This window comes from Dicentrarchus labrax, unplaced genomic scaffold (genome assembly GCF_905237075.1).
Source record: "Dicentrarchus labrax unplaced genomic scaffold, dlabrax2021, whole genome shotgun sequence".
In the NCBI taxonomy this organism is placed as follows: domain Eukaryota; kingdom Metazoa; phylum Chordata; class Actinopteri; family Moronidae; genus Dicentrarchus; species Dicentrarchus labrax.
This window is the reverse complement of record NW_026136705.1, coordinates 23,483,569-23,510,237: the sequence shown is the minus strand read 5'-3', so window position 1 is coordinate 23,510,237 and position 26,669 is coordinate 23,483,569. Positions and strand designations below refer to the sequence as shown.

Genomic DNA, 26,669 nt, shown 5'->3' with positions numbered 1-26,669 from the left:
TGTAAAACAGAAACTCTTTGAACTACAACTCCACCCAAACACACTTATGCCACACAGTTGTTTCTTATCCGAACAAGAAAAAAGACAAAAGGCATGTTTTATCGCAAAGCCATTATTCCTCATTACATACTACTGACCTAAAATTATAGAATCAATCTTTTTCATCACCACAATGACTGACACTTAAAACCACAGCCCTTCTATGTCAAACTGCAAGTGCTGTCCAGCTGAAAAAAGTTGCCAACACATTAGACAGAACTTAAAACAACAACACAAAGATTGTTCTCAAACCTCTTCTGACCAACACTACCATGCCCACTCGGATGCACTTAAGCCTGGTTAAACATTACCGACTCCTACCTGGGCATCATTGCGAGTCTGCCAGTCTTTCCCCAGCCCTTTCCCTCTCTTTCTATTCCACTCTCTTTCTCCTCTGCTCTCACAGCCAAAGCAGGGTCTAAGAATAGCGGTGAACTAAATTCACACAACAACATGAGACTGTCAGGTGATCGCAGGAGCACTGTGTGTGCTGGACAGTACAGAGGCACAGCAGTGAGCCCGGACTGCTGACTGCCAGAAAGCACTGTGATAAGAGAGTGACAGTGGGGATTTGTTTGTGTGTCGTTTCTTAATCCCACTCTTTTTGTTCCTCCGTCCTTTGTGTTACCTCTCTTTCCATCCTTCTTTCTTTATTGAATTTAAAAAAAACACACATGCGGAAACTTACAACTTGTCCTGCTCTTTCTTGTTTTTCAAGAAAGAGCAGGGAAACAGACAGCTTACAGAAATTATGTATAAGTGAAAGCTTCCCAGAATGTTGATTCCACTTTGGTTCTTCTTTTACAATAAATGGATGGTGGTTAGTTTTCTGAACGCTCATTAAAGTAAGTAGCAAAGAAGGAAAGTAAGTGGCAGGGAGTATTGAAACTTTCGCTATCCCAAATTTACCACAAAATCTCAATGGGTTCCTGAACTCTGGTGATTGTGGGTAAGGTCTAAAGTTTTACACTGTGTCAAATAAATAGAGCCAAGAAACAAATTATTCTACCTATAAATTGAACATTTATTTTAAAAAAAGAGGGCACATGAATCATTTCAAAATAGAAATGTGGCATTTCCACTCTTTTTCAGATATTAAGCAGTGGTACTAACAATATAAAGCTGACACATTCTTTTCTCCAGTACCCTATAATCTAGGGTAAAGAGACATTCATCAGAAATTTGTTTCTCCTTGATATCTGAACACACAAATTATGCAACTTAAAATCTGCTCAGGCTTAATTAATGATCTCAATATAAATCACTGGGACCGAAGCTGTTCAAAGAAAAGATATAAAAGATTAAAATATTTCAACAACTAATTCTATCAATAAGTTTTATCTTATATTTAAAGATTTTAGTTGATGCTCTTCTCTAGAAAGTGTATGGACTTTGATAACTTCTATTACCAACAGCAACTTAACATTTGTTTGCATCAGAATGATTTTGTACAATAGTGTAACAGAAAATGTAGGGTTTTGGGAATATAAAGAGTACACCCATTAAGTTAGGCATCGACCGTGATGTACTGGGAATTTAAATTTCAGCCACATATGTTGATAACTTATGATTCCTTAAATAAAAAATAATTGAATCCGACAGTGATACAAAGTCTGCAACAGTGACGCAAAAGGTATCCATAGCTGCTCCTGGCTGAGGTGTATACTGATAAAGCTCACAACAAAGCAATCAAGTTTCCTTGACTGCAGTAAGTCTGATATCAGCCTACTTACTGACCTCAAAGAGCCCTCGCTCTCTCTCCACTGCCACTGGAACAGCTGTGCATGTGTGTGTGTGTTAGTGTTTGTCAGAGACAGGGAGACAGTTACATAAATATCCCCTCAGTCCAAGCTGTGTGACGTTCTTCCGGCTGTGTGTCAGAGGTTTCTGTTAGGTCCAGCAGCTTGTCCTCCAGCCACACCACGGTATTTGTAAAAGACATTTTTGTGACATTTCTGCTGCAGACAACAGCCGATGTGCATTGCTGTCATAATATAGATTTTGGCCGGGGATGCATGAAATTCTGGGTCAATATCGGGCAAATAAAATAACAATTCGGACAATTTTGTGTTATTTTTGTGCCAGCGAAACAAAGAAATTGACAAAGATGAGCATCTCCGCCTCGGTGCAAGTCAGTCTATTTCTCTCCTCACCCAAGAGGTGAAACACAGAGCTCAACAGCCAATCCCTGTCTGAGCTGGTGCATGAAACACAGGTATTTGCATGCAATTTGAGCCAGTGCTTTAAAATTTGGTGATGATTTCTCCAATATCCAAGTTGGAATAAACCAACACAACATTTAGCCAGCGTAAAATTGATGTGACACTGTCATCCTATTTGCCAATAAGCTGATGTCAGTCAACAAGGTGATTTGCCTTGCATTCCCAATTTTGACTGTACACCAGTTAATTACTCAGTAATTTTTACCACAGTAAAAAAACAATCATCATACCAGCTTGTACCAGCTTAAGGTAGATAGAGTTTCACTGCTGGCCCCATTGTTGTCAATGTTTGCTGGATTTTATACCATAGCTCTTCTTCTGAATCAGAATAAGAATGAGATTTATTGCCAGGTAGGTTTTTACACACAAGGAATTTGTCTTGGTGCAATGGTGCTTAAAATATACAAGTCACACAAAAATCACACAAGAATAAAGTACTTTTAAAAAATATATAGATAAATAAAGATAAGAAAGATAAGAAGAGATAGGAAAACTGTACAGAAAAGAAAAATGTTAAATGTTAATCCAGTGGATGTGGAACAAAAGCACAGCACAAAAGGAGGCAACATATTACACAGCTCAGGAAAAGACACACAAAACATGCATGTGTGATATCTAACAAACCATGCCAAGGCTAGTTTTCCATAAGGGCAGTCTGGTGATGACTGCTGAGGTGACCTGCCCTGAGAGAACACTGCACAACAATACTGCCAAACTGATATCGCAACAATCTTAAAACTGATTGCACAGTAACTTTGTATTTAGTTACGTGTCTCACATCAGTCCCTGTACCTTGACAAACTGCCTGATGTATCACAGGCTTAATGCACATGTATGAGTCCCAGCATTGTTATTGCAAGCTGCGGCTCGTTCTGTCATGCTACTTTCCCATGACGGAAATGCACTACTACTCCTAGATATCTATCATTGGAGTGACACAGAAGAACAGTAATGACATCTAATCTTTTATACATCTGTAGCCTTATAGGGGCACCTTCTGCACGCTACGTTCTCAGAAACGCATAGACGATTGTACCAGTGTAATTCAATATGGGCTGAAAATGAACCCCTAACAAAGGGAACACTCTCTTGCTGCTGGAGAGGCCAAGTCCCAATTTCTACAGTTTGAAACACAATAGTATACACCTCTTGCTCACACCGATACAAGTGCTGCACTTTCTTGAACTAGCCATTGTTTTGTTCTGACTAAGTTCTAGTAAACCACAACTCCCTCAAGGAGCTGGCCCATATGGCCTCAAAGCACCTGACTACCTGCATACCTGCTGGTTTCTCTGCTGGTTATGTAGCATTTAAGACTTCTGCATTCCAGCAATCACATGATCCTGAGTGGGCAAAGATGCTGCAACGCCCAGAGGCTACTGAACTCACAGCGACAACACAAACATTAACTGGTTGACAGAGGGGACTCATATAGCCAGAGGCTGATATCAGCTGGAATTAAGTTGTACATACGCAAAGTCAAAAGGAGTTCAAACTGTCATTTACCAAGATGTACATAAACACTACACAAAGTAAATAAAATCAGTAATCTTTTTTGGTATATTTTTGTGAAAAGTCTCTTTATCCATAGCGGCATACTGTCCTTTACAGGTCCTTAAACAAGCTATACTTGCATATTATGTGTTTGTCTTTACACTGTGTGAGTATTGATGATGTGTACACTATGGCTCACTCCTGTGTCACAACTTCTTGTGAATCAGCAACCCATGACAGAAAGGTAGTGATGAGACAAATTAGTGTATGACTGTCTCACAAAGAATCACATGAATGCCTGATCAAGCTGAATAGGAGTGGTGACAGCTATGTAGAAATCAAGGTGTATGGTTAATGTTGCTTTCAGGGTGAGAAGCTGATTTGCCCCCATAACGTGCAGTAAACTGCAGTAAACAGTATGTATTATTCTATTTACTAATCAAAAAAGGGACAGAAAGTGTCACATGATTAATTGCTCAACCTTAAATCCAAAATTGATTACACCGTCAGTCAGCACTTCCTGCCTCTCTGTCGACCCACCTCCCCCTCCCCCTTCCTCCTTGTCATTTCTCTTTGTCCCCCTTTCTCATCTAGAGGCTGAAAGTAGGCTAATTAGGAGATGTGACTTTTTGGTTTGACTTTCGGGATCCCAGCAGACTAACTAATGACACTGCTTGTTATCTGTGGACGCTCAATGCCACATCACCATGTCTGCCCTGTGCTGATAAGAGTTTTGCGATTTATTAAACAAAATAGCAAGTGAGAATTTTAAATTCTTAAAGATTACTTATATCACATTACATAGGAAGTAGTATTACAGAGTACCTTACCATTTTCCTTACCATACATAAATAAATAAATAAATAAATAAATAAATAAATAAATATTGGGGCAAAAGATGGGACTGAATGCTGAGTATACAGCAGACCCAACTCTAGACATCACTTGTAGAGTAACATAGTCCGCAGTATGTTTAGGTGTGTATCTTTGCAGTGCTTGTGAGGTCCTGCTGACCTTGTATCATGTATCAGCATCAGCTGTGAAACTGGAAACTGATCACCAACAAACACTTGATTGATTGATTCTGGGAATTAGCAAAAACTGTATAAAGACAGTTGACGAGACAATAAATACAGATTTAACAGTAGATTTCCTTGGCAAGTTCTCCATTTTTACAATTTCCCATGTGTTGGTGTGGTCAGTGTACTATAATCTCGAAAGGCCTGACTGGCAACCAATCAACAACAATCAACTTATAACTTCAGAGGAGTGTGATATCCTGCAGTGTATCTAACATGGGCAGCACTTGAACTTATGTCCTCACAAAGTAAGAGGACATACAGGCCTAACTAGATATTAAGCCGACATACTAACACTCACCAGAATGCTCCTGCTCGTGTGTGGTGTGTGAAGCTTTTACGTAAAACTATATCTTTACCATGACCCTGCAGTTCTGAGAATCCTGAGTGTGGCCACTTAAAATAGCCCTGATAGGAACCTGATGACAGCCGCTGTCTTTACAGAACCCTGGCAGGCCTGCAGCATTCACACACATGCAGAAGAAAGCAACCTTGCAATGCAAAGCTATAGTACATCAATCCATTATGCTAAAATTTAGCTTTAAATATGCACAAGTAGCAAAAAATGCGAGACGAGCAGGCACACACTCTACTTATGCAACTTGTAGCTTTATGCCAGTGACTGAGAATGCAGCCATGTGATCGTCCCACAAACATGACAGCCTGAGATTGATGAAAGACTCACATGACACACTGAGTTATGAAAGTGCGCAGTGGAGGAAGGACACCACGCCAATCAGGAACCTGAGACACTACTTCTCCTGTAAACTACCAAGAAAAAAGTATCACCATAAATCTGATGTGGCGTATAGTTTTGTTCTGCAATATGCAACATCATGCATTTTCACAGAGGGAGGAGGACTCTGAGATATGTTCCAGCCGAAGGTGTGCAGCATACTCAAATCAAATATGATTTACTATGTCTACATTTTATTTTAAGTTTGCTGCACAAGGTGTTAGAGCTTTATCCATTCCCATTTAGGACCAACTTAAAATTGCAGAGTGCGCCTACAAAATAAATCAGCTATGAGCTAGCTGATAAAATGCTATATTGTCTTCTGGTCAATACAACAGCCATGTCAAAGGTTCTTCCTAACAACATCAAGGGTGAAATATATAGTATCAATATTAGCTCACTTGTATGAAACCTCTTTCCCCCTGTTAAACATGTCTGATTTGGGTTTTGAGGTCTTATTAAAAAAAACGGTGTGCAAAAACAAAGGCTGCCCACACCCATCATATCCTCTCTGGCTTACACACACTCCCTCCGTATCTCAGCACGAACACAGCCATATTGAGTTGTATGGCCCAGGTCAAGAAGGAAGTTCCCCCAGCAGCCGGCAGTGGCAGGGGGCAGCCAGGACAAGCAGTCTGGTCGTGGGTGGGGACGACAAAGCTATTGGCTGACGATCAGGCCTCTGACCAGCTACAGGATGAGCCAGGAGCTCTCAGTGTAATGTACAGTATGCTGTCCCTTGTCAAGTGCTGCAGCCAGGGAAACAGGAGAGGCTTTTTAGGCTTTCCTCCCATGGTTTGCCAACCTGCTGCCCTTTGTGGTATTCTGGAGGGCACAGTGCGGTGTTGTGACAGAACTTTGGGTGATGCATTAAGCAGGGTAGCAACTTTTATTCATCACCTGCAAGACAGTTGAGTAGGACAAATGCCCAAACATTAGCCAACCCTTTGGGCTGATGTCAATGCTGATATACTGATATACAACAAAAACGTATTTCAGTATACTACTTTGTAGCAATGATCGATAAATTTTGGATTTGGAATATCAAAATACACTAAAAGCAATACAAATACAAAATGCACTCAACAAAAGTAATATTCTATAAAAAGTTAGTGCTTTTTATGATGACATGACACACACCATCTCTGATCTATTACTATTACTATTATTAAGTCAGCTTATAAATACTAGCCCTTCTGATATACTGGTCTAACTCTACTAAGTTAAATCTAGCCTGATATACTATGACAGGTGACATTTAGTTAATAAGGGAGCTCTGATTCCAGTGGGCAGGTTCTTTTCTATTATTTCCATCAGGGACCGCATTATTCTGGTCAACCCAACTTGTTCAAATGAGTGTCTTCAAAGTCTTACTTGAAATGGATTGCAACCATGTAGCAAGCCAGTTCGATTTATAATATCTGCTCAATTACGTAAGCTGTCCTGAGTGCAAACAAACACAAGGCAGGTAGGTCAGCTGCAGTTTTTAATTAAAACATTTATTCTTAGCTGAAGATCAGAATATTGTGAATGTAATCACCTCTGTCAATGGTCTCCAGTCATACCATATACTCTACTCTGTCTGTCCTCTAAGTTTGCCTGCTCAATTCTTGACTAACCAAACTCTTATCTGTCATCAACCAGGGCCTCCATTTCTTCTAACCGATCCACTCATCCAATCCCATCCTCAACTTTTACACCATCTTTCAGATGCTCTCTTCTTGCCTTCTGCAAAAGACCCTCTCATCCACCAATTTTCTCTCACCCAGAATCCCTTACATCTTAAACTATGTATTCTAGCTTATTCCTACTACCACCCAAATGTCCTCTCCATCCATCACTCCTTCTCCTTGCCTTCGTCTTCTCACAGTTCTGCCCTCTCCACCTGAGCAATGCATGCCTAATGAATGGGGAGCTCATGTCAGAGGTATGAAGCACACAGCTGACCACCGAGTTAACAGGAACGCCTGCTGTCTGCCTGTTTGCTCTAGGATTGAAGCCAGCCACCCAACCACACACACACACAAACACACACACACACCATTTATATCACTGGGCATAGGGCACCTTTATGGCCATGGAACGTGCGTTGGCAGAGATATGTGCTAAAGTGCAAGTAGCACCACAAGGAGGTGAGCTTTCTGTTCCATTGGTAAATATATCCACCATGCGTGACGGGCCCAGAGCAACATTTTCCAATGCAAGTGTATTTAAGACTAAAAAGAGCACTTTCCCCTTGGTGGTGGACCTGACCCTGACCCAGAATGTGTGTAAGAACATACACAGGGAAACTGCAAATCAACTCTGGGAGTATAGAGTATCCTACAAGCCACCTCAATGATACATTAGTCAGCCAGGTTGAATTTAGCCATATAATATCTCAATAACGCACACTTATATTGCTTATAGGGACATTAAATGTTATACTTTATCTACATGGACAAAATAAAATAAAAATATTTTAGACAACTCCTCACATAATCTTCTTTCATTACATTTACTCCATTTTGAAACCAGCAGCTACAGCAGCTATAGATACACAATATTGATGTAAGCTTGTCAGTATCCGGCAATGGCTGCTTTACAACATGTCACTGCAATCATAAGTGACATCAAAAGCATACCCGATGCATTATGTTCAAATGGGCCTGACATGAGAGCTTTACGGATAAAAAATAAAAGAGGAAAGACGTTTTAAATTGTTATATTTTTTCTGCACTTGAAAGTTATTTTATTATTTTGTCTGCTTTAGTGGAGACACCTGCAACCAGTTCAGTCTTACGCATACCCTCAGAGCATACTATCTTGCATCTGCATCACTGGTGTAAACTAGATATATGTGTCATGGTATTTGTGTAGTTGACAACAGTGTCGTGTTCAATACTAAATCAAGGCATGCTATATTTCGTTAGTGCTAGGGATCACTGGTGTAAACTTGACATATGATGATATCTCCATAAAAAACGAAAAACATCCGTGTCGGCCACTTTAAAAAAAACACAAGCGATCACCGCAAACGTTTAACAGTGTGCACCCCCCCTACTAAAGCCTGTGCACGGAGGCTGAAGCCCGGCTTGCCGTGGATCTGTCTATCATCAGTGACCGACTGAAGTGATCACATGTGCTCCCACACAGAGCACACAGTGTCCTCCTCTGCTGTCTGACGGCACTGGCGAAGCGTCCAGTACCGCTGCAGGAGGAGTGAGAGAAGCCAGCTGCGCTTACATGCATGTTATTGGGGGTATATAGCTCAAGATAACAGACAAAAAAAAACCCCAGTGTGACTGTATTGCCTTGTTGTTGCCTTGCCACCACGCAGCCTTAACTGCCGTTACCACAGAAACGCAGAGGACGACACGAGGGAGACAAAGAAGAAAGCAGGACATCTTCTTCTGCAACTTCTAAGCGAAGATGCCGATTAGCTGTTTATACCACACTTCGGGAAGGGAGAGAAAAGCGTTTATCATCAACTTAATATCACTTTATTATCATCAGCGCAGGAGCTGAAATACTTGCGTAAACGAGCAAAAGAAAAAGAAAAGTGCTGGCTAACGAGGCAAAAGCCGAGTTCCCGACCATTGGTCCCAACAAGAGACAGCGTGTGCAGCAGCCGCGCTGTCGTCTGCTAGCTAGCGTTAGCATGTGAGCTAACCTCACCAACAGGCACACGTCTCCCCGCACTTTGTTACATCCATTTCAAATATTACCGAAACTCTACAGCGTGAATCTGTAAAGTGTCTGCGAGTTCACGACCAAAAAAAAAACCAACTCTTGTCACCCTTCCAGACGGCATAATAAAAAAAAAGTCATAATAAATAACGTTAGCCTGCACACGTAAAACGTTACACACAAACCCCCACACACACACACACACACACACATATATAATAGCTACCTGAAAGCTGGGTCCTCTTTGCTACATCTCGGGGGCGGCGACGAAAATGCATTTCTCTTGTTGAAAAGTTTCTGGAAGAGAGTCGGAGGCATTTTGTACCAAAATAAAGTCGGTACAGAAGGTCTCTTTTCTTTTCAAATCCAAGAGCAAATCTTGTTCCTTGTAACTGTCTCCATGGGTGTCACAGTCATATGACAGGCATTAGTCACGGGAGCTGCTTGGTAACTCACTACATTTTTCTGATTGGCTGACCGAGCGCTGCTGCTACTACAAAATCCCTGATTGGTTGGTATTTTTGGCCCGGTACCACGTGGTTTGTGGATTCGCCGTGTTGATGTTTTGTCCGGAACCGTGACAGCATGTAATTTATTCACAGAAATCATACAAGTGCGAGTGCTGAAGTGTTTGCGAGACACGGGTCGGAGCTCCTTGAAAGACCCACATGAGAAAAGAGTTTGATGCAAAAGACAGAAATGTGCTAAACAAACAATCAAAGAGTTGTATCGAACAAGAATGATTCATTTATGTATTTATTGTATATTCATTTATTTGGGATATTTTTTCTGACTCAGAAACATTTGCAGAAAAGATGAAGAGATTCACAGAATACAACAAAAAAAACTACAATAAATTGACATTTTAACTTTACATTAAACATTTAGATTACACTCTTAAAGGTACTGACACGTGTAAAAAAACAAAACAAAACAAAAAACAGTTAATAAAACACACATGAAGAAAGACAAACATATATAGTTCACATATAAAACTGGAAAATAATCTTTGTCAGGAGAAGAGAAAAGATGGCCATTTAATAAAATACAGGTCTGACATCTAGTGGTCATTTTGCAACAGATACTTGTTTCATAACATTTATCCAAAATAAAGAAAATCAGGAGATGGTTTGGGTGCTTAAATATGAGTGAAAATAGTACATTGAAAAGTGCATGTTCATAAAAAATGTATTCAAAGAACCAATTATGTGGCAAAAAAGCACATGCATCACATTCATGCAGCGGGCTGTGTTATAAAAATAAGGGCCAGCTTAAGAAGCAATGTAAGTTGCATTTATAGTCCGCAGGCACCTACTTTCATTGCAGGGAGTGGCATCCATTAGAAATATTATTACACTTAAATAACATAACACACTTGCAATTTTACATTTTAGACATTTAGACAAGACTCAAACATATTTTACAAGTCTTGACATCTTGTTTTGAAGTACACACAGAAAACTCCTATACAGGATATTTCATACACAAACCTCTTCAAACTAGATTATGGGAGAAAGCTCAAATCTTTGCATACAATATTTTGGCCTTAGATGTCACAGGACAGAAGGTTCTGTGCACTTAGCAGATGCAAGAGGAAATGGAGGAGCACCTATGAGTTTATCACACCTTTCTCTCATCCCCTGAAAGAATGCATCCCTGTCACTGTTGTCACTAAAGTCAAAGAACTTGGCTTTTCCTGGGCTGCTTTTTACAGGCCTTTTCAGCCTCACCGTCAGTCGTAATGCCTCTTCTTTGGAATTGATCTCACCTGCTCTGGATGTGTCTGCCTCAGGTCTCCCCTGCTCAGACGCTTGGACTGCCTCACTGGCATTGTGAATTGTTAATCTGGTGGCTGGGGTGTGTTTCACTTCAAAGATATCTGCAATCATGGGGCTTTTGAACCATACCTTCTTCTTATACAAAATGGGCCTTCTGTTGGCGAGCTTGGGGAGCACAAATAAAATATGACCATGACCAAAATACCTCTTACTTGATTTAAACAAAAATAAAATTGTCCACATGATATATTAAATTACATGTAATAGATAGCAAGTTGACTTTCTTACTTCTGGTGGCGTTTTCAACTTGAAGGCTTTGTCTACAGATTGAGGGTTGAAAAAGGCAAACTTACTGATTAGAAATAACATTTACTGTAAAGAACTGCATTAAAAAGCGCATGGTAATGGCTGACTCACATTCAAATTATATATTAATATTATTTGTTTCATTATGAGATTATTCAGTTTGAGTCTTTACCTGTCTCAGCTTCTGGTCCCCTGTGTGGGCTTCAAAGAGAAAAGACAGTGATTGAACCAGTTCTGGTGAGCATGTTTGATTCCCTGTGAGGGTCCCTGGTGCATGTTAAGTGACTTTTCCAAAAGAAATTCAACTGACAAACTCACTTGATTTCACAGTTGTTTTCAGCAGGAATAGCAGAGGCATCTGCAGACAGAGGTTTAGTTGATATCAGACAATTGCAGACTGTTTTAAGATACACCCCATCATTTGGAAACCAAAGTATATCGCACTTTTTTTCTTGACAGAGCTGGACAGTTTGTCCCCGCAAAATGTACATTTTTCATAAATATGACATGAGTGTTTTAAAATGGGATTTAAACACTTGTGGGGAAACTCACTGAAAATACATTGTAAATAACAGTGTACGCTTTTCTATTCTAAAAATATATTATTTGTATTTTTCAGAAATCAACTGCTTATATGTTTTAAGTTGTAATCAAAAAGCAATGCCAAATATGCTCAAATTATTATACTTATATACCTATAGTATACCTGATTTCTTTTTTTTAATTAAGGAGTTTAAGGTTACCTCAAAATTATTTTAACTTAATTTATGTCCAACAAAATTGCCTGTACTAATTTCTTCCAACGCCTAGTTTCCTTAAACAACAGGGGAAATGTGTGTGGAATTTTCTCACACTATTACCGATATTAGAAAGGTTGGGGAGGTGATGCATGTGGATGCTCTCAGCGTGGCTCACATCCAGCAGGGTGGAGTTTTTTATGTGAAGATAGGGACCCAGCAGCTCCTCCTTAACGGGGAATGTCAGTGTTTCCACTATGAAGAGAAGAGATTACAGAATTAAATAGCCTTAATAACGTTATATTCTGGTTGTGGATATCCAAAAAGGCGCACACACCATAGTCATCTTTTCTAAAGATTTCCGGGGATGGAAGACTGCTGGAAGCTGAAGAGGCAGAGGAGTAACAGTCTTCCTCATCATCATCATCATCATCAGAGCTGAAAGTTGTGTCTGACTCCATGCTAGAAGATGTGATGCTTTGCGAAGTTGCAAAGCTTGGCTCTTCTGTAACTGCCATTTCACCACCTTTAAAAACCTCTGCATCAGGAGTGATCTGAATAGTTGGGTGACCTGCTAGTGACATTTGGCAACCCGATTTTTTATTAGCTGGTGCAGGAGACGAAAAAGCTTTTCCTCTGGGGTTTTCAGCAAATGCAGGGCTGCCCGAGCATAACACAGAATTGCATTGGGCAGGCTTAATGCTAGTCTGTTAAAGGACAAGCATGGAAAATAGGGAGAGATGAAGAAAAAGTGTGAGACACCGTGGCAAACAACTTGAAATTGAATTCTAGCATCTCAGAAAGATGCCCCCATAGAAGAAAAAGAGAGTGATATCAAAACTAAGATGAAATAAAATGCTACATTAATGCTCCCTTACCTTAGAGAGAATACAGTTCATGTGTGTCAACATTATCTATACATATATATATATCTATTCTCTAATCAGTATACCCACCAAAACTGGGTTGGTTGAGCTGCCAGTGATGATATTAATTTCCTCCACCTCAGATTCCTCTGGAAATGCTTCATAATGCTTGTTGGGCAGAAGTCTCCTGCACTCTGAAAGTTTTAAAGAAGGAATGTAAAGGATGGATGCAGCTAAATGGATTTATCTGCATTCAAAGTGATGCTGATTAACTTGATTTTACAAGTGAAATAAGTGACTTAACTGATCAGAACTAAAGTTAAGGTGTATACCATGGGCTGAAGAAAGGAACATCACTTTCAATGTACACTAAAGCTGATGTAACGTTAATTACAAGTGTGTTTATTTCTTACTGTCCCGTCTTCTCAGTGCTGTTTTCAAAGGTGTATCTCGTTTGTTAGGCAGTCCACTGTTATGACTGAGTCGACACTTAAACCGACCCATTTCCGTCCAATTACTGGCAGTTAATAGTATGAAACAGACCCTATCCCAACGTTGTTGCTAACGCATTAAGCTAAATGTGTTAAATTACTTCATAAAAACTGAGAGTAACAGTTAATAATCCGTCCGGATGGTGAAAATACTTTTCCTCTTCGTTCTCTGTGCGCTGCTTAGCAACCGAGCACAGCTGCAACCTCAATCTACCAATCAGCTGCTAATTACGATATTTTATTTTGAAAGTCTGGAGGTGACATCATGCATGACATAAACTGTATATAAAGAGTACTCACTTACCTCTAGTGGCTACAGCCAGTAATTACAACACTAAACGTTTAAATGTCAATTTTTATTATTAAAAGTTAGGTAAAAATCAAACTTATTGTCATTATTACACATGACAAACAATAATATCTAACTGGAAATAGTTGCAGTAATAACAAGATATTTTAGCTTTTTGGTCTGCAGTGGTGGAAAGTAAATACCGGTAAATTTACTCATGTACTGTAGCCTATTTAAGTGATATTGAGTTACTTGGACTTTACTTGTATTTCCATTTTATTCTAGGGTACTTTATACTTTTACCCCACAACATGCTTTTGTTTTCTGCCCCATTAATTATCTCAAAGTCAGATTATTCTTAGACTAAACTACCTAACTGTATATAAAGTTGACACAAAAGTATTTAATATATAACAATATAATTTTAAAAAATGTGTTTTTTTAATAGTGCTTTTACTGGGTTGCTACGATAGCTCAACCGACAGAGCTTGCATCCAATGTACCAAGACTGAGTCCTTGCTGCAGCAGCCATGGGTCCAAATTTGACCTTTGGCCATTGCTGCATGTCATTTACTTTCTCTCCCCCGTTCCTGTCTATCTTCAGCTGTCCTATCCAATAAAGACAAAAACGTAACCCTCCAAAATATATTTTAAAAAATAGTGCTTTTACTTTTGATACTTTCAAGTATATTTAGCTGATAATACTTCTACTACTTTTACTTAAGGAGGATTTTTTAGTTGGACTTTACATAATGCTGTTGGTGCTTGCCTGTAAGTAAACAATCTGCGGCCCACTTTATATTTCATACCAGTATCAAGACAGATGCTAGTACTTCCAGGGAAACCTTTCAAAGTAAAACCTGTATTCAAATAGCATTTAATACACCATGAAAAAAGAAAAAAGACACCAGTTTAAAATCATTCCAGAATATCTTTTATTTCATTGCCCGTGTCCTATTCCCCACCCTCCCCCATCCCTATTGCTGCACTCAATCATTACAAGGATATGGTGCTGATTCCATTTTACAGCAGAATAGATAAATAAATAAGTACAATTCATCTCACTACACGCAAAAAGAGAGAAAAAAATCCATTCAAACCATTGATTTAATAAATATGCTTACATCTAGCTGTCCTCATTTATGTACATCCACATTGTTTATGCTTTGGGACAGTAATCAACTTAAAAAGCCTATACATTACTTCTATGTGTAAACCTTCCAAAAAATTTGTTTCTTTTGTTTAACAGTTGATGGTTGTTCTATTTTCCTTCAGTGAGTGTAATTCATCAGCTTTGCCTACGTTACGAAGCCTTGCACTAGCAGCAGTGGCTGCGGGCAGCTGCATACAACCTGCTATTAAAGTCCACAAAGAAATACTCGTCTTTTTCAAGTCAAACGTTAATGGTCCCAGCATTGCAGGGCAAACTGCATGCATTGCCCTGAGCCCTGGTTTTGCATTATTTCTTTTTTTTCTGTTACCTGACAAACTCTTTGTGCAATGATGGACGTAAAGAAAGTTGTGATTGAACCAACTGCAGAGTGCGCACCTAGATGATTGTTACATCGGGCCAGTCCTTCATATAAAGGAGCATGCATGCTAAACTGCTGATCATAGCCATGTAGAGATGACTTAATGAATGAGTGAATACGTGACAGGAACAGTGATTTGGTTGTGCCTCAAACATTCAAATGCCCCACATGGAACTGTGTGGACAGCAATGATTTGTAAGGCAGGAACTTCTAGTCTCCCAACCTTATTATCTTAATTTAGACCTCACACAGGAGGATGTGTTTTTGGTCTTACTGCATGATGTCTGGGTTGAGCATAAATTTAATCTTCAGATCAGGGGAGATTAATTGGGTCCCTAATGTCAGCAGCTTGTTCAATCAAATGTTAATCTACTGTTTTCCACTGAGGATGAAGTTCATTTCTGTCACAAGGTGTCAGTATAATCACAGATCTAGACATCTGCTTGAGCTACACTATACACAAAGACATCACACTTGCTGTCGTACAACTGTGGGATTTTAGTTTGTATTTGGCTGGTAGGTATAAACTGACGGAGGAGAGAAGATTGACAGGAAGTAGGAATGGATTGCTCAACGTAAAAGTGCTGATGAGTTTCTGGTGCTAGGGACAGAGCATTTGATGGTTTGATTGGGTGGATAGCAGGTAGGATGTATGGAAGATTTAAAATGCCTAAAGTAAAACAAATCAAATAGTGAAAAAGAAATTGTGTGAAATACAATACACATCATGTATACATAATATATGTATTTCCATTTTCTGTATGCATTCTGTGTGTCATAATTAAATGCAAAACATGTTAAAAGGAGAATTATCCAGATTTTTGTCTTTAATAAATTAATTATCTTTAATGACATCACTTTTATAAGTCATATTAAAATCAAACTGAATCACATAAAATAAGGTGCATTTCAGGGTTGTCCAGTAGAGAGCAGCTTCCACATAGTAGGTCTCTTTGTACAGTAATTTTCTCAAATGTATCACTTTGTCATGTTGTCAGAAGAACAGTGACAGTGACAGGTGACTCCAAGTCAATGTGAAATGAATCACTGCAAACCTCTATCACCAATTTTAGTTCACTACCTTGCAGACATCTATTAGCATCAGCTTATCCTCCTCAATTAATCCACTCAATGTTTACTGTAAGCTAACATGAGCTAATTGTCAATACTGACCAAGAATAGAGCCAAGAAGATCCCTCTGTCTGTTTGTAAAGCCTTGTGCAGCACAGTACATTCCTTCCGTCATTCACAAATGTAACTAAATGTACAGTCAATAGTAGTGTCCTTCTGGCCGGCTAGCCAACAGGAAACTGTTTAATGTGAAAGGCTGTCTGTAATTGCTGCCATTAGCTTTTTTTGGCTTTAACAACGTCTTCAGTCAATGCATTTAGTACTGGCAGGTCAATGCTGGTCTCTGCTGGACAACACGGAAATGCTCCACTTTGTTATCAATTTTGATTTATTTTAATTCATTCAGTTTTACACTAAAAGCTAATTTTGATATATACATATGCTTTAATGTAATTATGACACAATAAAGTCATACATAAAAAGGAAATACACATAACAATGTGTATTGTATTTCATTTTATTACTTTTCTTTGTTTTTATTTCAGAATTTTAAATCTTCCATAGAGGGGCCAGGTCTGGCTTTCTTTCCCAAAGCATGTTAAGCCTAAGGTGTCATCTTTGTCCCATTGTAGGTCAATGGTCAAAGCAGATCCTTGTGTTAAGATGCTTGAAGGAAAATAAGGTCTTCCAGCCTTCACATGGAGATGCTGCTGTAGAGCTGGTCAATCTTCCCTTTGAAGAACTCCTTCAGCTCCGGTCTCTTGGCCTTTAGTGTCGGCGTCAGGAGGCCGTTTTCAATGGAGAACATTTCGTTGTGGATGTAGATGTTCTTCACCTTGAAAAGGAAAATGAAAAGACCAAGATTCTTAGGAGGCCCCTCCCAAGTTTCCTTGGTTATAACTTTAAGAATAGTGTAATTTCAGGAAATATTATTGTAGATAAGACAGGTTTTAGCCTAAGGCCTGTAATATACAGTATATTTCTGCTAAACCTTTCTGCTAAGCACAAGAGGCTATGTCAATAACTCTCTTTTATTTCACTTGTTTAATATTTGAGATCTGCCAACACCCTCTTTCATATTCATGATGATGAAGATGTTTACAATTTGCAGGATAACCACAGTATATTTATCAACTGCTGTGGTATACCTAATACATTTTACTTATGTTTTTTTTACTGAGTAGCACAACTGAAGCAATTTGTGAATAATGCATTACACAGACATTAGACAACACACAACACAATCAAACAGACCTTACTGAAAGGTTAATTGACATATTTTCTAAAGATAATAAGAAAAATATTGCTTCAACAAAAGTCAGACCAAATCTTAACATATACAGTAACTGCCTGCCTACCTGCTCAAAAGAGTGGAGACCACTGGCCTTGCCCAGACGCACCAAATCTTCAAGGACTGCCTTCTTTAATTCCTGTTGACAAGAGAAGAAAGTTATCTTCCGTAGAATTCTTCAGTATTTTCAGCATCTATTTTTCACAGCATTTTGAAGTGTTTAAGCTGTGAGCCACCTACAGTGTTTTTACAGAGATCCTTGAAGGTGCCTAATATTCCTTTTTTCTTGGCCCATTCAGGCATGACTTCAGGGTCAGGAACCACAATTCCCACCAAACAAGACTGGAAAGAGCAAACACAGACATAAAGGGTAAAAGTCAAAAGACTGTACATAGATTCTGCTTAAATATGACCATATATTTTATTTGTCCTGTCTTAAAATATGTGGACAGATCTATAGTTCATTAAGATGCTGCGTGTTCTTACCTGCAGGCTGTCTCCATGAATATAAAGCTGTGCCACAGGTTGACTCCTAATGTAGATATTCTCGATCTTCTCAGGGGAGATGTACTCGCCCTGCGCCAACTTGAAGATGTGTTTCTTCCTGTCAATGATCTTCAGAGTGCCGTTCTACAGGAGAGAAGAGGTTGAAGCAATTACAAGCAGCAAAAACGGGATTAAAGATCTTGGGAGGTCCACATGAATTACATATCTAAAGCAAACTGTAAAGCTGTATAACGTAAAATACTTCTTTATTATGCCTAAATAATAGAGTCCGAATTGAGCTGTATGCACATACAGGTAACCATTTGCCGATGTCTCCAGTGTGAAGCCAGCCGTCTGTGTCCAGCGTCTCTGCTGTCCTCTCCGGGTCTTTGAGGTAGCCCTTAAACACATTTGGTCCCTTCACACAAACCTAAATGGGAGATTAGAAAAGTGGAAAAGGGTCGAGGTTGGAGGTGAAATATATATACTCCTGTACAAACACTAATTAGGTCTGAAAAGATAATAATTTAATTAAGATAATATTTTTATATTCTTATGAAAGGTGTATGTTCTTATGTAACATATATTCTCTAGATAATGTAGCATTAACTGCCTTGAAAAGGCTTAGAGGACTTGTATTTCTCATATTTTACACGTCAAACCTTTTCTGTTCTTGAAATTATTTCTAAATGTTGTTGCTGTTTTACACATCTCATATTTGGGCCTTGTGTCTTATCTTGGCATTTTAAGACATTCAAAGTTAGCTCTCTGACAGTTCTCTCTCCTCTGTGTGGATATTGTGACGATCACACAAAGGTACTCACACACATACATATGTATGTATGTTTCTTTAAATATTGCGTACCTCTCCCTCCCCCTTAGAGGCAAAGTAGTTCTTCTCAGGAACATCCACCAGTTTGATGAGGTTACATGGCAGTGGGGCTCCAACGTGACCTATTCATGGGTCAGGACAAGCAAAATATTTAAAAACTGAACAAAATAACCATCGTACATGAGCTGGAATTAATCCGAATGCCCCTACACCGTGGCCTTTGCCGCTGTTAAAATGCACCACTGTTGAATGGATTTCCTATAGATAATAACTAACAGCGGTGTATAATGATACATTGTGCTCAACAATAAGCAAATTCACATGATGTTCATATAAAATCGAATATGGGAGGAGGAGGTAGAATTTTCACCTGCACACATTGGGTAACAATTATTAAAAATAATTTACATGTCTATGAAATCTAAAAAGAAAAGAAGGAAGAAAGATCAATTGTCATATATTTTTTCATATATATACAAATACCTAATGGAATATCAGAACTGAGCAGCAGGGGGTGATGCTAGACTACATTTTGATGTTAGTCAACACAGCGAGTGTTACTGTTTTTAATTGCTGCTCTGCTGCAAGCCACACAAAAGGCTGAAGAACATAACATGTAGAGGTCATTTTGTGGTTTTGGATGATATGCAATCATATGATACATATTGTGCCATTTCTCTCTTTTTTTTTCACCCATCTTTATTTAATGTCACTGAGTAGCTTCTTAGCATTCTTGGTTTTTTTTTTAGTGTCACTAATTTTACTTTGAATTACTGTATTTCACAATGTTTGACACTAATCTGTTTTGAAGCTAATCCATAAGAGGTCTACACTGTTGAGACATTTGGTGTTTATGAAGAAAAGAAGTGTAATGTTTCACAATTTAAATGTAATTACAAAACAACTTTGATCTCCTTCATTAAGCCAATTACAAGCACAATGAAAGAGATCTAATAATGTTGTCTCTTCTCAAAAGTAAATCAGTATCCTTTATTATGAGTACATTTTAAATGAGGGGCTTTTTACTTTTACATTACCAGATTTTTACTATAGTAGGTTTTTTTTCCTTCTCCAGTCAAATAGCAACAAATAAACAGTATTTGAAGTAATGGTGAAATAAAGAGTTTTTTAAATCTGGCTGATAAAGACTACACTGTCTCACATGTTGCTTTGTGCTATAAAGGTTGAATGTAAGTGATATTTTATCATTTGAATAATTAGTTATATTCATACATACATTTCATTTTAAATGTTTTTATATATACAGTCAATGTTATAATATGTTTTTGTGTCAGATGCTATAGATTGCAGTTAACATTATGTGCGCTAGTGTTTAGATTTCCCAAAAGTAAATGTATGATGTGTGCTTAATACAAATAACACAAATAATACAAATAATAATAATAATGTTTTAAATGGTTAACCTTCAAAAGACAGGTTTCACTGTTTTGCATGCACAGCTGAAATAAGAATGATGTATATATATGAAAATGCACAGGTTTATTCTGGTTTAACTTCAACTTAACATCTATTATTTGATGACTGTCTTCAAAGAACGACACACTTTACAATAAATCAGACAGCTAATTATAACGCAGCCTTTAAGTCTATGTAATTGCATAGAGGTCACTTGGAAAATTACCATCAATGCCAGGAGATTCAACACAACAATACAGCACAATGGATGGTAAATACAGGCAGTTATGGCAGGTCCTTGTCTTTTATACCTGTTTGTTGACATTGGCAGTCACCTAAGGAGGCATTTTGTCTGTTAATAATGTGGCTTAACAGTACTTTCTTTTCTATCAGTCTCACCCTTCCAGGTCTCTCCTTTTATGAGTGTCTGAGCAGCTGTGGCATTATCCGTGACCCCACAGTGCAGTGCATAGTCAGTCAAACAATATTCCACTATCAGAGTAATTTATTCCTGAAAATCGTAACTCAAACACGTCATTTTCAGACCTTTGAACCGAGCCTCAAGTCAAGTAAACAAGTTCATAGAGTAGTTCAGAGATAAGGATCCGTCTTTCATTTCTAGGCCTGTTGCATAAACGCTGAGACTCACCTGGAGTCCAGTCTCCAGGTGTGGTGAAGGTACAGCCAGCTGTGCACTCTGTCTGGCCATACGCCTCGTACACCTACAAACAGACACAGATGTTGTTGAGAAGAGGTGTGTGTGAAGGACTTGAATGCACCCACATATTACATCTGTGTGTGGATATGTTGTTTATAAGCATGTGTATCTGTGCATGTTCTATGTGCCGGTTGTACATAGTTTTAGACCTTGAAAGTGAGGACATTTTGTCTGATCCCCACTTCTTAAGCTGCAGTAGGCAAAACCTGTGCAAACCTATGCAAAACCTTTCCCCTCTCTCCCTGCTGCATCATATCACTCAGCTAAGCCCTTCACACCACAGGTTTGAATGGCAGCAGCAGGAATCTGTTGCCATATCTTTAGCTGCTAAACGCTCCACTCAGCACCAGCTAGTTGCTAACTGTACCTCTCAGAGATTTGGTGCAGAGCAGGTAGTGAACAGTGGGTTTTAATAGCTTTTTCCTTGAAAACAGTTCCCAACAGCGTCTGAATACACTGCTTTGAGAGCGCTGGAAGGGTTTATATGATGCATGTAATTGCAATGGTTAAGGATATGGTTAGAGCCTAAAGAATTAATTATGTCACTGAGGTTCCTCACAACAATAGCCAAGGTGTGTGTGTGTGTGTGTGTGTGTGTGTGTGTGTGTGTGTGTGTGTGTGTGTGTGTGTGTGTGTCTGACCTGGCATCCCAGAGCTGCTCTGAGGAATCCCAGGACGCTGGGCGAGGTAGGAGCTGCTCCTGTTATAATCATCCTCAACCTTCCTCCCAGGCTGGCCTGTTCAGACAGGAAACACATTATTAATACATAGGGGGCTTTATTTTCTTAAAACATTCTTAAAATAATGTAAATAATAATAATAAAAAAAAAACAATCCAGGAATTTATTGGCATTTGTTTTAGGTTTCAAAGAATGAGCTTAAAAGGCCTTTTTATTAATCCGCTCACTTGGCAATGTATTGTGATGGAGTGCAACATGACTTTGAGGAAGTTTGAGGAAGTTTGAGGAAGAACCTTGCGCTCGAAACATCACTTGCAAAATAAATACATTTTCTACAGGAGCTATTTGGTGTGTGGAATTTTCTGTTTTCGTTTCAAGGTGGACTTGGACCTGGGTATGTGAGTGTCTTTTTCTTTTTATAAATGGGGTCCATGAACACTCAATTTTCTGCCAAAGTTTTAACTGCTTTATTGTTCTGTTAAGTCATTTTGCGCAAGCATTTTCTGTTTCTTGTTCTACTTTCTCTGAGCTCTTCTTGTTTTAAGTGAACAGGGTCTGGTTAGAAAATGTTATGTCATGTATTTCCGAGAACCAATCAGGATTTTGCAACAATTGAACCACAATCTGATGACCGTTGGTAGGATGTTTGATCACTTTTAATATCAATTAAAACTAAACAAACCACACACCCCTGATGAAGCAGTTGGCTGCATTTTTGCCTATTCAACTCTTGATGAATAATTCAATGATGTTTTTTAGTTTCGATTTGTTTTGCTTTTTCTGTCATTATTTAACATTATAGAGAAATACAAAATTTGAAGGGGCTATTGGTATAATATGTAACAATGTTATATGTTTTGTTGAGTTGTGTACACATGTTTTTAACAATGTTCCGACCCAGAGAAATCCATAATTTTATTCAAGGTAACGGCACGTTTCATTTGGTTGCCTGTAAATGGCGTCATATACCTTTAGCCTCTAGTTCTGGGAAAAAAACAGGATATAGGGTACATTATGAAGGAAGTCTGCGAATGTGAGTAACAAAACTTTAACATGATTTCAGCCTGAGTCACGTCAGATAGATTTGCATCGGCAATGGTGGTTGTTTAAAAATGAAGACAAGAACTCCCGTGATCCTATGGTTTTGTAATAACTTTTAGAAGTTCTGGTGCTTAATAAACTTCTCTCCCCATTTATACTGTAATTTACAGTGAACAGTGACTTCTTGCAGGGTGTGTTCATGCACATAATTTGTTCCTTTTTTTATTTTATTTTCAGTGAAAATCTGTAAAAAAAATAAAAATAAAAACAACAAACAAACAAGGCCTTTGCCGATGCAAAAATGATGCAATCAGTGAGTATTAAGCAGGTGTGAGATGAACTTGTGCCACCACTCTTTGGGCCAGACAGTTAGAAATTCCTGGAGTGCAGTAGTAAGATGCCTAATTTCCCTTAACTTTGCCAAAAGTCTAGGAAATATCTCAAAGGGCCTTCATTTACTAATACATTGCAGAAATGAATCAAATTATCAGTGGTAGTATTCAGAGTGGCCACAGTTAGTTCAGGCACAGGAAACCCTATTTACCTGTATCTTACTGAAGAAGATTTTGTCCCAGATGCTGTCACTGCGAATGATCCCACTGCTGACTTCAGCACCTTTTCTCTTGGCAGCAAAGTTAAGCAGCCAACGCTTCAACGGGCTGTTAGCCTGGCTGAAGATCTGCAGACGAGACAAAGAAATTATACAAATATTTTTGGTTGGCAACTGTGGCTTCCTGTTCCAGCTGTTACAAACATGTAAATTTATATATGTAAATAATTTGCCCTCACCTAACACCACCGTAAGTGCCAAAACTCCATTGCTCTCCTCACATTTTTCTCTGTAAGTTTTTTATTACACAACATTCATTTCTGGGAAAACCAGACTGTCCCAGTCAATTAGGAAACACTTCACTGTATCCCTAAACCACAGCTACAGTACTGGATGGAAAAGAGCTTAATATGACTCATATGGCAGTGGTAACCAATTTTACTAATTTTAACCACAAATCCCTCTTAGAGTAGGAGTCAGTTTTCTAAACAGTAACCACATCATCAGTCACAGCTGATTGTAGTTAAATCAACTATACAAGCTTCATCGCCAGCAGAACAAGGAAATAACACTTTCTTTCAAAAGCCTTTTCGTCATCTGTTCATCTCACCTTGTCATACATGCGGTTGAGCAGTCGAGGCACCACAGGGAAAATTGTCGGCCGGAGGGCTTTCATATCATCTGGGAGTAGACGGATATCGCCCTGATAGAACCCAATCCGTCCTCCATGGCAGTACACTACAGACTGCCGAGACAGACAAACAAATAATGAGCCTAATGCTATTAGCGATCTGGTATCTTTTACAGACAAAATCCCAACACAGATTTCAGTTTTTAGATGAAACTCAGTTGATAGCAATTCACGGAAGTGAACTTTTTTTATGTAGCACTTTTCAAAGCGATAGTTCAAAGTGCATTAGGGCCCAAATAAAAAAAAAAATAAAACCTTTATATTCATAAGATTCTGTTCATAATCCGGTGGATTGCTCAGTAGCCAAATTAGCACTACACTCTACTGTGTGATACACTGAAATATTGATACATCACAAATAGCTAAATTACTGATAAACCTATGACCACTCGTTTATCATTCTTGTGAAATACCTGTTTGTGTATCAGTCATTACATTTGTCGTAAATTGTGAAGGTTCCCATTCTCCCACTCTCAAATCTGGTGTCACTGAACCAAAAGAGGATCCTTGTTTGCATATATGTTTCATTGTTTTACTTTGTGATGTATTAGAAAATGCTCCATTAATGTTGTTTTTGTCAATTATGTGAATGATTCTTAGAAACAGAGATACACATGTGCAGATGCTTTGATTTGTACACACTTTATTGTACTATATTGTAAAAAAGCTAAAATAAAGAGAATAGTGTGAAAGCTGTTCTTTGTTTCTATCAGTGTACTCATTACTTAGATTCTTCACTTAATTAAAAGTACAAGTATAAAATGTAAAAAGTCTCCATTACAGGTGTCCTGCATTAAAGAACCTACTTGAGTAAAAGTTAAAAACTCAAAATATCAAATTAAAAGTATTTGTTCTGGAGACTAATGTGTTATATATGTCATTTTTAAATTGTTGTATCAATGGATAAGCAGAATTTTACTGTTGTAACTGATCAAGCTGGAGATTGAGGCGGAGTAGCTTTTATCTGCTTTATTTATGGTTAGATTGTACACGTCAATGTACATAGCTACTCTCCACCGCAAGTTTCTATGTATGATATTATTTTTCCAGCAACTAAAAAATTTAAGCCAGGTGAAAGGTGGACAACTTAGTTTTTTGTCTCTTTCAAGTGAACTGAAATAAACTGAGTTGAACTTGCTGATTGTTTGATTGTGCAACAAGGCACTCTACTGTATATGTCGAGGCACGACTTGACAGCGTGTGACACTCATACATGAGAGGAGATGCCAGCACTCACAAGGATTAAATAAAGCAAGGAGCAGAAGACGTGACTCATTTATCAGTTATCATCTACTAATCATCAGTAAAAGCGCTGACTGCTGGCTACTACTCATTTCTACTTCAGGATACTGCACCCGGGGCGTAAAATATATGACTAGTGCTCCTGGTTACATTTTAACAACCCTGACTCAAATCAACAACCGACAAAACCAAGAAAACTGATGTGCAGTTTGCAAATTTTGCTATATAGTGCAAAATACAAAAGATATTTTTAATGAGAACGCACACAGAAGCACCACACACCCCTTTACTGGTCATTTGCATGTGACACTTCCACAGACTGAACATGGACTGAGGATACACTCTGCACACATTTTGCAGTCAAGTGGCTGTGAAAAATTGCACATAATGTGATCAACTTCCTGTTTCTAAAGTCATCTGAGAATAGGGCGAAGCACAAGGTCTGCCCTTTCTTTTCTTTTTATTTCACTGGTATGAGATATTGAGCGGTGTGTTTTCATGTCTCGCTTGTGTGAGACTTTTGAACTTGTTTCTATTGTGTGATCTGATGCTCTGCATTCTGGGGAAGTTAGGTGGTTTCCTGTGTCTGCCTCTCACGCTGCCGACAAAGCTGCTGCAGGCAAACAAACCAGGGTGGTTCAACTTGATGCAACCCAGTTGGCAAATGACACCCATACATGAAGGCACACACACACACACACACACACACACACACACACACACACACACACAACACACACACACATACACTTAATGATCCGCTTAATGAAATAACAATACCTTAGATTTAGTATAAAAAAGGTTCAGCAAGGTTTAGATTAACTGAAGGAGAGAAAAAATGCAGTCTCAGCACAACCTCTTTCAGTTTGTTTCGTCTAAACAAACACCCAGTGAGTGCCATTGACTGGGATTGGAATTGGCTTCACAGATCCTCAGCAAAAATCCTCCAGACCCTCCAGACCTCCACTTAGTAAAAAATTGTATGGAAACTGCTGGCTTGAAACTAAAACTCTAAAGTGGTTTAGTTTACATATTCAGTTCTGTTTGGGAAACACCAAATCCTAAACATCAAGGAACCCGTTTTCTTCTCAAAATGAAACATTTTACATAAAACGTGCCTTTCATTTGTTCTCAGAAGGATGAAGTTAAATGAGCAAGCTGACCAAACTACCACTGCAAGAAACAAACAACTGATAAGAAACAAAAAACAAAACAGGAAACACTGGAAAGGGTGGCCTGTAGGGTCGTTACAGTTTCCTGTGTGCCATGTGTTTGAGTATTATTGTCGAGGTGCTCTTGTAGTCTGTGGTTTTGACAGCTGACTAAGCAGACACAAACACCAAGGGTTGCTTAAATAATCTGATGCAACCTTTACTGTTTATGTCTCTGTATGATGTGGGTATCGCTGTGCAT

The 26,669-nt window shown here is 38.7% G+C and overlaps 3 protein-coding genes across 9 annotated transcripts in view; all 3 read right to left on the bottom strand.

Moving 5' to 3' along the window:
* Window positions 1-9,652, bottom strand: part of fnip1 (folliculin interacting protein 1) — a 40,698-nt gene extending 31,046 nt beyond the window's left edge. For 2 of the 3 annotated variants that reach the window (XM_051400606.1, XM_051400608.1), the window contains exon 1: window positions 361-495. In XM_051400606.1, the coding sequence (XP_051256566.1) occupies window positions 361-494 (134 nt within the window). In that variant the 5' untranslated portion in view covers window position 495. Of the gene's footprint in view, window positions 1-360; window positions 496-9,465 lie in introns of those variants that run through there. The other variant, XM_051400607.1, reaches the window with a different exon arrangement.
* A 371-nt stretch (window positions 9,653-10,023) lies between these two features.
* LOC127363764 (uncharacterized) lies at window positions 10,024-13,623 on the bottom strand. Of its 2 annotated transcripts, none has more exons than XM_051400641.1 (8): window positions 13,340-13,623; window positions 13,017-13,120; window positions 12,398-12,767; window positions 12,184-12,315; window positions 11,642-11,681; window positions 11,496-11,524; window positions 11,306-11,337; window positions 10,024-11,182 (listed from the first exon to the last, which is right to left on the bottom strand). In XM_051400641.1, exons 1-8 carry the CDS (start codon window positions 13,428-13,430, stop codon window positions 10,793-10,795), a joined length of 1,188 nt encoding a protein of 395 aa, XP_051256601.1. In that variant the 5' UTR covers window positions 13,431-13,623; the 3' UTR covers window positions 10,024-10,792. The 2 variants fall into 2 exon arrangements, with proteins under 2 accessions (XP_051256601.1, XP_051256602.1); XM_051400642.1 differs by lacking the exon at window positions 13,340-13,623 and adding an exon at window positions 13,231-13,320.
* A 994-nt stretch (window positions 13,624-14,617) lies between these two features.
* acsl6 (acyl-CoA synthetase long chain family member 6) overlaps window positions 14,618-26,669 on the bottom strand; it is a 37,597-nt gene continuing 25,545 nt past the window's right edge. For all 4 annotated transcript variants that reach the window (XM_051400623.1, XM_051400621.1, XM_051400622.1 and 1 more), the window contains 10 exons: window positions 23,934-24,068; window positions 23,318-23,452; window positions 21,694-21,789; window positions 20,984-21,056; window positions 18,952-19,040; window positions 18,400-18,516; window positions 18,087-18,230; window positions 17,841-17,942; window positions 17,668-17,739; window positions 14,618-17,144 (listed from right to left, as the gene is read on the bottom strand). In XM_051400623.1, coding sequence (XP_051256583.1) covers window positions 17,004-17,144; window positions 17,668-17,739; window positions 17,841-17,942; window positions 18,087-18,230; window positions 18,400-18,516; window positions 18,952-19,040; window positions 20,984-21,056; window positions 21,694-21,789; window positions 23,318-23,452; window positions 23,934-24,068 — 1,104 coding nt within the window. In that variant the 3' untranslated portion in view covers window positions 14,618-17,003. The remainder of the gene's footprint in view (window positions 17,145-17,667; window positions 17,740-17,840; window positions 17,943-18,086; window positions 18,231-18,399; window positions 18,517-18,951; window positions 19,041-20,983; window positions 21,057-21,693; window positions 21,790-23,317; window positions 23,453-23,933; window positions 24,069-26,669) is intronic.